General features: G+C 45.9%; 1 protein-coding gene across 1 annotated transcript in view; it reads left to right on the top strand.

Annotated features, from left to right (window-relative positions):
• The window catches only part of vsig8b (V-set and immunoglobulin domain containing 8b), a 12,911-nt gene extending 2,284 nt beyond the window's left edge, over positions 1-10,627 (top strand). Inside the window, exons 3-10 of the mRNA XM_048244560.1 lie at positions 509-678; positions 2,675-2,876; positions 4,962-5,114; positions 6,150-6,272; positions 9,252-9,390; positions 9,861-10,029; positions 10,083-10,108; positions 10,188-10,627. Of these exons, the coding sequence (XP_048100517.1) occupies positions 509-678; positions 2,675-2,876; positions 4,962-5,114; positions 6,150-6,272; positions 9,252-9,390; positions 9,861-10,029; positions 10,083-10,108; positions 10,188-10,314 (1,109 nt within the window). The 3' untranslated portion in view covers positions 10,315-10,627. The remainder of the gene's footprint in view (positions 1-508; positions 679-2,674; positions 2,877-4,961; positions 5,115-6,149; positions 6,273-9,251; positions 9,391-9,860; positions 10,030-10,082; positions 10,109-10,187) is intronic.
• The last annotated feature ends 833 nt before the right edge of the window (positions 10,628-11,460 follow it).

The following is an 11,460-nucleotide window of genomic DNA, read 5'->3' as shown; positions in this document are numbered from 1 at the left end:
GAAGGACATCCAACAACATGCTTTACCTTTAAAGACATTGGGTGTTAGAAGAAGGACATCCAACAACATGCTTTACCTTTAAAGACATTGGGTGTTAGAAGAAGGACATCCAACACCATGTGTTACCCTTGAGTACATAAGGTGTTAGGAGAGGAGCATGTTTCATTGAAGTTCATTTCATTGTTCGGTGTAGATCTTCTACAGACTGACCACAGATTTTAATGGACAGCTCTTACAGTAGTCTGCTTATTCACTGCCTCTGCCTCCGTCGTTCCTGAACACTGTATGAAATATCAGACTTTGCATTGTGTTGGGTCTTGTGTGACGTATGGGGTGAGTGATGAGGGACTGGACAAGAAGCCTGCTGGTGGGTCCTGTAGTCCTGAGTCCCTGTCCATCACTCCTCTGCTCTGGGGTTAGGATTAGGGTCCTGGGGTTAAGACTGGGGTCCTGTGGTTAGGGTTACTGGGTCCTGACCTCCTGCCCATTCCTCTGCCCTGCCCTACAGGTGTGTCCCATTGCATGGTGGTGACGTCCACAGGGCCTCAGACCATCAAGAAATCTCAGGGGGAGAGTGTGAGTCTGGGGTGCACCTACAGCCCAAGCCCCTCTGACACCGGAGCGCTGGACATCGAGTGGTCCATCATCAGCCCTGACATGACCCAGAAGGACAAGCTGGTGAGGGGGAGGTGTGTGTGTGTGTGTGTGTGTGTGTGTGTGTGTGTGTGTGTGTGTGTGTGTGTGTTTGAGAGTGTGTGTGTGAGAGAGAGTGTGTATCTGTGGTTTGGTGTGAGAGAGTGTGTATCTGTGGTTTGGTGTGAGAGAGTGTGTGTTGCATTTTGTGTGAGGGCGTGTATCTGTGTGTTTAGTGTGAAGGGTGTTTGTGTGGTTGGTGTTGAGAGTGTGCTTATGTGTTTGGACTGTTATGAGGAGGGAGTAGGTGGATACGTTTATGTTTTTTCTAAGTCAAAGGTTAACAGTGGCGATAATATTTGCATGCATACATGTCAGTTTCAATGTGTGGAGCTTTCACCATAGGCCAGTCACAAAGCTAGTCACCACAGGTTAGTAGTCACCACAGGCTAGTTTCCATAGGCCAGTCACAAGGCTAGTCGCCACAGGCTAGTTTCCATAGGCCAGTCACAGGGCTAGTCACCACAGGCTAGTTTCCATAGGCTGGTCACCACAGGCTAGTAAGCACAGGCTAGTCACCAAAAGCTAGTCAACAGGCTAGTCACCACAGGCTAGTCACCACAGGCTAGTTTCCATAGGCTGGTCACCACAGGCTGGTCACCACAGGCTAGTCACCACAGGCCAGCCAGTAGTCACCACAGGCTAGTCACCACAGGCTAGTTTCCATAGGCTAGTTTCCATAGGCTAGTCACCACAGACTGGTCACCACAGGCTAGTCACCACAGACTGGTCACCACAGGCTAGTCACCACAAGCTAGTTTCCATAGGCTAGTTTCCATAGGCTAGTCACAAAGCTAGTCACCACAGGCTGGTCACCATAGGCCAGTCAGTAGTCACCACAGGCTGGTCACTATGGGCTAGTCACCACGGGCTAGTCACCACAGACTGGTCCCCATGGGCTAGTCACCACAGACTAGTCATGAGGCTGTGCTTTATCTAATAGTGCTAATATTTAAAGGAGAATTCCGGTGTGATATTGACCTAAAGTGTATTGAAACATGAGACCGAGTGTGAACGTATGTCTCATAGCCCATCTCGGCTTGTCCCCTGCACTCCACAATCTGGCTAGTTGGCTGATGCTACCAACAGCTTTTTTTCAATAGTGGTGCTTGACATCGGGCTAGCCATGCAAATAAATCACTGTTTTACACCCATTTACGAGGCTCAATGTATCTCCACACTTCATTGGTAGACTTCCGAGGGCCCTGACATTTAAAAAACGAGACATTGAGAACTTTGAAAAAGCACTGGTTGTTTACTTACAAGACGATTTATACAGACAGTATCTTCCACGAAAGTTTAGCGTTTGCAGCCATCTTGAATTTAGTCACGATAAATTAGAGCAACGGTAAGAATGAACAGCTATGATAAGGGATCAGATTCCAAAAATAATTCAGTGGAAATGCATGGATTCCAGTTGCTGCTACTGGAAGAAACTGGAACCCATGCATTTCCACTAAATTATTTTTGGAATCTGATCCCTTTATCATACCAGTTCATTCTTACTCGCTGTTCGAATTTATCGCCTAAATTCAAGATGGCTGCAAGGCTCTGAGCTATGTTTTATTTGAACTAGTCATGAGGCTATGTTTTCTTTTGTGGTGCTAATATCGTGTGGAGCATTAACTACAAACTAGTCATGAGGCTATGTTTCATTTTGTGTTGGTTGTTGAAACTCAGGTATTCAGAGAAAGCAATGACAGGCATGTGGTGCTGGAGGATGTTTTTCTGCTGGTGTCTGTCAGCCAGGCCGGACTGACCTGTTCCTCTGTGGGTGGCAGCCAGTCTGCAGTTTCCCATGGTTACGGTTGGGGTTGGGGTTTAGGCGTCGCCTCTGCCTGTTGTGCTGTGCAGTCTCCCGTGGTTACGGTTGGGGTTTAGGCGTTTCCGCCTGTCTCTTTGCTGCTGATGGGGCGCGTCTGGTCCGCTTAGCGGCCGTGTCTGCTCTGCCATCTCTCACTGCCGCTGTCTTCTCTCCCAGATCCTCTCCTACTCCGGCGGGCAGGAGTATCGCCTGGGCGACCCCGCCCTGATGAAGCGGCTGCGCTTTGTGGGGGTCCCCGGTAACGGCGACGCCACCATCGAGATCACGTCCCTACTGGTTTCCGACACAGCCACCTACCAGTGCAAGGTCAAGAAGACGCCGGGGGTCGACTCTCGAAAGGTCACAGTGGTGGTGCTCGGTAAGAGAACCCCCACACACACACACACACACACACTCAGACACTCCCCAACGGGTTTCTGTCTGACCAGTTTCTGGGCTCCTCCCAGCATGCACCTGGAATGTTGGGAGGAGCCCTGCGCTGTCTGACACTCTGACACAAAGCTGGCGTTTGCTGATTCAGACATGTCCATTCTGTTACTGTCTCGACTGTCACACCTCTGTAACTGACCAGAGTGTCACAGCTCTGTTACTGTCTGGAGTGACACTACAGATACTAAGTGTGTGTGTGTGTGTGTGTGTGTGTGTGTGTGTGTGTGTGTGTGTGTGTGAGTGTGTGTGATACTCCAGATGTCTTCTATGTGATAATCTAGAGCAGTGGTCCCCAAACCACGGCCCGCCACCTCATTTTGAGTGGCCCCCCAAAACATGTCCGTGGTATATAGCATCTGGCCCGCACGGGAGTACGACATCGTCAAACTATAACCTCCGTAATTTCCCCCATTCATTCTCTACGGCGAGTCTTAACAGTACACATGTCATACTCTTTTTGTCCACTGGTGGTTGTTTTGGCGCTGTTTCGCATTTGCCATCGAAAACGGAAAGAAATGTAGGCCAACCTGCAAACAATGTAAGAGGCAGCGCTCAAAGTATTCTAAAAGTTTATCAATTAATTGTTAATAACTAACTAACTTGTATTCAAGTCATATTTCTGGGACTTTCTGGGATAATTATTTCTATTTTTTATTCACTCGTTCAAATGTTCATACAGAGTTCACAAATGTTCATTCAAAGTTCTCTTCAGGTGAGTGAAAGTAAGAATGGTGGTCATTTCAGATGTTTTTGCCAACACTCGTTCTCGTTCGCAACTTGAGCTGTATGCAAAGAAACAAAGTTCAGAATCTTTTTATTAGTATTATTTCATGTGAGCTACATTTTACACTGATATGGCATGATGGCAACATAAACATAGCTAACAATGGTATTAAATTGCAGTAGCCTATGATTAAATGTAATGGAATATTCAACTAAGGTAGACTGCTGTTGTTCACAGCACTAAGCTATTTATGGTTGATATACTCCGAGTCTCTGGCCCTCTCTTAGAGCCAGGCATAGTGAGCTGGCCCTCGGAAGAAAAAGTTTGGGGACCACTGCTCTAGAGCTTAGTAGTGTGTTATACTCCAGATGTTGTGTGTGTGTGTGTGTGAGGGTTAAAAGTGTGTGAGGGTTAAAAGTGTATCATACACAAGGTGTAGCAAGTGTGTGTGTGTGTGTGTGTGTGAGGGTTAAAAGTGTATCATACACAAGGTGTAGCAAGTGTGTGTGTGTGTGTGTGTGTGTGTGTGTGTGTGTGTGTGTGTGTGTGTGTGAGGGTTAAAAGTGTGTCATACACAAGGTGTAGCGTGTGTGTGTGTGTGTGTGTGTGTAATTCTCTAGAGGTTAGGAGTTTTTTATAGTCCAGATATAGTGTGTGTGTGTGTGTGTGTGTGTGTGTGTGTGTGTGTGTGTGATGCTTCAGAGGTTAGTAGTTAGTAGTAGTCCAGATATTGTGTGTGTCAGTAATGCTCATACCACATGACCAAAATGTTCTCCCTACCAGCAGGTCATTTTTTTTTAAAGAAATAAGTTATTTATTTTTCATTTTTACCTGAAGTTCATACAAAAGTGAAATTTCTGTTTCTGTTTTTTTCTTTGAAAGAAGATATGGGAACCCTGAATATGCTTTATGCTTTACTATACGAAAGCCAAAATAAAGTTCACAATAAAAGTTCAAAATAAAACCGCTTGCTTTTTACTTTTTACTTTTACTTCAAATACTTAAGTACATTAAATATCAGAAAATTACTTTTGATACTTAAGTACAGTATATATCAGATACTTTAAGACTTTTACTTAAGTAATATTCTAAAAGGTAACTTTCACTTCTACCAGTGCACATAGGTGCACTTATTTTTTTAAGTCTTTTTCTAGTACGATACTTTTACTCAAGTATTGCTTTCTAGTACTTTATACAACACTGTGTGTGTGTGTGCATGTGCACGCGCGTTGCTCCAGAGGTTAATAGTGTGTGATGTGATTAATGTCCTTCCTGTGTCCCTCTTGCCAGTGCGTCCCTCTGTGCCCACGTGCTGGGTGGAGGACGGTGAAGAGAAGGGGGCCTCCGTGTCGCTGCGCTGCAAGTCAGCCAGCGGCTCCACACCCCTCACCTACACCTGGAGAAGAGAAGAGGGAGGCAGCCTACCTCCCACAGCCAGCATCAGTAAGTCTACACATACACACACACACACACACACACACACACACACACACACACACACACACACACAGCCAGCATCAGTAAGTCTACACACACACATACACACACACAAACACACACACAGCCAGCATCAGTAAGTCTACACACACACACACACACACACACACAGCATCAGTAAGTCTACACACACACACACACACACACACAGCCAGCATCAGTAAGGCTACACACACACACACACACACACACACACACTTGTCACGCAGGCCGTACACGGCCTAAGGTGTTCCACTGCAAATGAGTGTTGAGTGTGGCTTTTCTGGCCTGGAAGATTGAGGTTCTACTTACAGTAGGGTTAGAACAACAGCACTTAAATTCACCCTGTGTTCAGAACACAGTATGGGGAGTGTTGATGTTAATGTGTAATGTTAGTGTTAGTGTGTAATGATAGTGTTAATGTGTAATGTTAATGTGTAATGGTAGTGTGTAATGTTGGTGTTAATGTGTAATGGTAGTGTGTAGTGTGTAGTGTTGGTGTTGGTGTTAATGTGTAATGGTAGTGTGTAATGTTAGTGTTAATGTGTAATGTTAATGTGTAATGGTAGTGTGTAATGTTGGTGTTAATGTGTAATGGTAGTGTGTAATGTTGGTGTTGGTGTTGGTGTTAATGTGTAATGGTAGTGTGTAATGTTGGTGTTGGTGTTGGTGTTAATGTGTAATGGTAGTGTGTAGTGTTGGTGTTGGAGTTAATGTGTAATGGTAGTGTGTAGTGTTGGTGTTGAAGTTCATTTTGGTGTTGGTGTTAATGTATAATGTTAGTGTGTAATGTTGGTGTTGGTGTTAATGTGTAATGGTAGTGTGTAATGTTAGTGTTGGTGTTAATGTGTAATGGTAGTGTGTAGTGTTGGTGTTGGTGTTAATGTGTAGTGTTGGTGTTGGTGTTGAAGTTAATGTTGGTGTTGGTGTTAAATGTATAATGTTAGTGTTAGTCCCAGCGGTTCCTCTTCATTGTAAAACGTTTGTGTTGGCGTTGCACAGACACCCAGACTGGGGAACTCCTCATCAGGAACCACTCCGAGAGCTACATTGGCCGCTACGCGTGCCAGGTGAAGAACGAAGTGGGAACCGAGCAGTGCACATACACCCTACGGGCCTACAACCGTAAGTCTCACACACACACACACACACACACACAAACACCCTACGGGCCTACAACCGTAAGTCACACACACACACACAAACACCCTACGGGCCTACAGTACAACCGTAAGTCTCACATATATACACACACACACACACACACACACACACACACAAAAACACCCTACGGGCCTACAGTACAACCGTAAGTCACAGCACACACACACACACACACACACACACCATACATGCCTGCAACTGTAAGTCACACCGCACACACACACTTACACACACACACACACACACACACCATACAGGCCTATGGGCCAACAGCCATAACTCACAGCTTATCTCCGAATACACACTGTGTGTTTGAAACCGTGAGTCAACCAGAGAGATGAAAAAATGGAGGCAGTCGTCTCTTCTGTTGTGTTTGACTGGTCAAGCAGAACATTTCATCTGAAAGTTTTTCAAATTGGATGGGTGGGAACAACTGTCATACAACTGCCAACTGTTATGATAATTTGATACAACACAACTAATTAGACATCTAATCAGTCAAATGAGCTGGTCAACACAGACTGATGTTCACAAATAGATGGTGTTCAGTGAGTAACAGCCACAAGCATGCTGATCCAGCTAAGATCCAGCTCCAGTCCTGCCCCGCTGTGGAGGAACAAGCTACGGGGATCCACAGATCAAACCCCACTCATAGAGCACACCCTGGGGCTGGAGGTGTGGATGTGTGTGTGACTGCAGCTGGCACACACAAAAATACACACACACGCATGCACACACACGCGCGCGCGCGCGCACACACACACACACCCTGTGGGTGTGGATGTGTTATTACAGCTGCTAAGATCACACACACACACACACACACACACAGAGACCGACACAGACACACACAGAGACAGACAGACACACACAGAGACAGACAGACACACACAGAGACAGACATAGACACACACAGAGACAGACATAGACACACACAGAGACAGACATAGACACACACAGAGACAGACAGACACACACAGAGACAGACAGAAACACACACACACACACACACACACAAACACACCAGTAGCATCTCAACCTGAATGTTTAGTGGATACACATCTTTCTTTTGTGCAAAAGATATGGGAAGAATGATAATCACTCTAACAGAAACACTTCAGTGCACACACCTGATTGAACACATACACACACACACACACACACACAAAATTGACATGCATCCAAGAGTTTCATGACTGTCAGTCCCATAATTCTGGTCCACCCATAAAGTGTTCTTTATGCAGATGATGTGATGATTATTCATACAGTCTATGGTTTGGAAGGCTGCAGTCAAGCTTGTGGACTTTTAAATGGGAAATCTGGCGATTTTTCATATAGATCTCTGCTTCTCGTGGTCACCGAGTACCAGATTAAGGGCTGCCCACTGCTCCGGGTGTGTAAGTGTGCTGCTAGTGTGTGTGGGCTCCCAGCTCACTTCTCCTGTGTGTGTGTGTGTGTGTGTGTGTGTTTGTGTGCACATTACCCCCGGATGTGTAAATTCAGAGAACAAATTCCCTCACAGGACAGCCACTTCCCCTTTTTAAAAACGAAAACAATGGGTTTTATCTAGCTGGACTTGCTGCCGCCAGCAGTTAGAGCAGCAAGGCATCTCCAGCGCTCCAGTCTGCGCGCATGTACACGGGGGCTCAGGAACAGGCCCCCAGAGTGGAGTGCTGGAGCTCAGGAACAGGCCCCCAGAGTGTAGTGCTGGAGCTCAGGAACAGGCCCCCAGAGTGTAAAACCCAATTCACCCTTCGCTAAGCCACACCCGAAAACCGCCACAGGCCAATCGTGGCTTAGCAACCCGTCACTAGGCACGGGAGGTCTGACAAGCTTTTCAAGTTTTGCCATGTTAACCTGTGGAGACTGAAGGCCTGTGGGTCACGAAGGGCACTTATTTGGACGTGTGGTGCCCTAACCGACGTAAAGACACAGTGAAATAACATGTTACACTATAGAAACATGATATAATTGGGAACACATATTGTTCTAACTATAAAAATGGCATATTGCATGATATTTCCATAACCGCGAGATACACGCTTCACGATAATGGCAAGAAGTTGTTAACAGTCGTTCACCAAGATGTATAGCCCATCAGCAATCTATTAAAAATAACACCTGTTTGAAGTACCATTCATGATATGTTGTCAAATATTGAAGTTGTGGGAAGTACATAGCTTAAATGGTATGTTTCTTTCGTCCCCCATGCCTGTTCCATTCATTCTGGCCAGGAGAGTTGAATGAAACAAAACGCACATTCGACTTCTGCTTAAATAACTCAGGAACGGTTTTGTTCAGAAATGAAATTCCAACTGTATTTGACAGAGGACAGATGTAGGTTGCTAGTGACAAAATATTAGCTTCCAGTGTGGTACGATGTCTTTGTAAATTACATTTCATTGAAAAGTCCCGGTTCTCCCCCTATGTAATAGACGTGCAGGGTGCTAAAGCTTGTCAGGCATAGCAACAGTAACTAAGGAGGGCGGGACTTAGCGAAGGGTGAATTGTTTTCATAGCAACAGTACTCAGTACTCGGTGACTTGTTTTCATAGCAACAGTACTCAGTACTCGGTGACTTGTTTTCATAGCAACAGTACTCAGTACTCGGTGACTTGTTTCCATAGCAACAGTACTCAGTACTCGGTGACGGAGATGAAAAATCGGCGGACTTCTCTGATGGCTGTGATGTCATTAAGGTCATCTCATGCTTGGCAGACAAGCAGGACAATCTCTCTCTCTTTCTCTCTCTCTCTCTTTCCCTCTCACTCACTCACTCACTCACTCACTCACTCACTCACTCACTCACTCACTCACTCACTCACACACACACACACACACACACACACTTACAGTAGTGGCTGATTTCAGTCCTGTTGTGACTTGTTGATGTTTGACTGGCCACTAACCCTGCCTGACCTCTGGGTCCTCTCCCCTCAGCTGTGAATAAAGCCGGGGTGATTGCTGGAGCTGTGATTGGTGCTCTGCTGCTCTTGCTCCTCCTCCTGCTCCTCATCTGGCTCCTGATTTGTTGCTGCAACAAGCGACGCTATGAGAAAGAGGTGGCTAATGAGATCAGGTAAGATCCAAACACCCGCAAACATAACCAAACATACTCAAACATACTGTAGCCAAACATACTCAAACATATCCACACATACTCAAACATAGCCAAACATACTCAAACATACTGTAGCCAAACATACTCAAACATATCCGCACATACTCAAACATATCCACACATACTCAAACTCAAACATATCCACACATACTCAAACATACTGTAGCCAAACATACTCAAACATACTGTAGCCAAACATACTCAAACATATCCACACATACTCAAACATATCCACACATAATGTTTTGAACCAGTTCAAGGAAACACAAAGCAGTAACGATCAGCATTTCGCTTGGAACAAAAACCCATTCAAACTCAACATACCCTTACACATACAAACATGTTCAAACATGTAGCTTATAGAGCCAGCCCTGTCTAAGTTACTCTAACAGTAAGCCCTGCTCTGTGTGTGTGTGTGTGTCTGACAGGGAGGACGTCACCGCCCCAGAAAGCCGACCGGCCAGTCGTGTGTCGAGCATGCGCTCCATCATGGGCTACCACACCCACTCTGGCATCATGTACAGCTCCGTGAGGCAGGGCGCCCCCCAGAGGGCTCCATCTAGCCGGCACACCGCCTCCCTCCAGCAGCATGTACAAGCCCGCTTCCAAATACGGCAGGGATACCCAGTCTAACTACCAGCATGTACAAGCCAGGCTCAACAGTCGCTATGGATACCCAGTCTACCACCAGCCTCACCTCCAGCCCCCAGCATGGCAAGCCCCAGCTCAAAATCACGACGGTAAACTCACGGGACCCAGTCTAACTACCAGCATGTACAAGCCCGCGCTCAAATACAACAGTCGCTATGGATACCCAGTCTAACCACCAGCATCTACAAGCCCCAGCTCAAATACAACAGTCGCTATGGATACCCAGTCTAACCAACGTATAAGGTATCTACAACCCCCCATTCAAATACGACATTGGTACGAACAATCTGCTAACTCAGGCTGAGCTGTGAGTGGCTCGGCTCTATCATGGTATCTGGTTCGGCTCTCAAGCCCATCTCAACTCTAAAGGAAGCTCCCTGAGTACTGTACTGTATGTTATTATATTTTACTCTGAAGTTTTAAAATGCATCTTACTTTTGCACAAGGTTTTTACATAACTTGATGTTTATAACTTGCACTTTGAAAGTGAATTGTCTTTCATGTATATTTTCTACACAATAAACTTCTTGTTCTTTTGTAGTAATTCATGTCACGCTTGCGACACATTTCATCTCCACATTTTGCCTACAGTAGCTGTTGACATAAATCCTTAGCATACGCATTTCGATTTTATTTTGGGGCTTCTAACAAAGAGAGGAGAGTTTAAGGCTCATCTGCAGAAGATTAAGGGGAGTCCACTGGGACTGAGCCTCGCTGCGTGTGTGTGTGTCTGTGTGTTTGTCTGTGTGTCGTGTGTGTGTGTGTGTGTGTGTGTGTGTGTATCTGAGACCTGTGCCGGTAACACTGCCACTGAACTTTGAGCATGCTTGTGTCTGCCGCTAAGTCACATTTGTGTGTGTCTTCTTCGCTGTGTGTGTGTGTGTGTGTGTGTGTGTGTGTGTGTGTGTGTTTGTGTCCTTTTCCTGAGGCATGTGCGTGTTTAACACTGGGAGTGAGCTCAGCCTTTGTGTGTGTGCGTGCGTGCATACTTACGTGTGTGTGTGTTCTCTGTTCAATCCTTTGTGAGTGTGTATGTGTGTGTGCGTGTGTGTGCATATGTGTGCATTCTCTGTTCAGTCCTTTGTGTGTACCACTGCTGACTGCAGTCTCCACTGGATCAGGCGCCTAGCAGTTAGAGCTTAAAGGGCTTATGCTGCAGAAATCAATTCTTCTCATTGGCTCATGCTGCAGAAAGCCACTTCTCATTGGCTCATGCTGCAGAAAGCCACTTCTCATTGGCTCATGCTGCAGAAAGCCACTTTTTCTCATTGGCTTTGAAATAAAACATGTTGCTGAGACCAGGGGACGTACCGGACCTTTCAAAGTGGACTGTTCCCTTCTCCTGTAGCAGCCATAGAAAGGAAATACAGATTAGTG

Source organism: Alosa alosa, chromosome 5, assembly GCF_017589495.1.
Source record: "Alosa alosa isolate M-15738 ecotype Scorff River chromosome 5, AALO_Geno_1.1, whole genome shotgun sequence".
In the NCBI taxonomy this organism is placed as follows: Eukaryota; Metazoa; Chordata; class Actinopteri; order Clupeiformes; family Clupeidae; genus Alosa; species Alosa alosa.
Note: the sequence above shows the minus strand (reverse complement) of the source record. Positions and strands in the feature narration are given on the sequence as shown.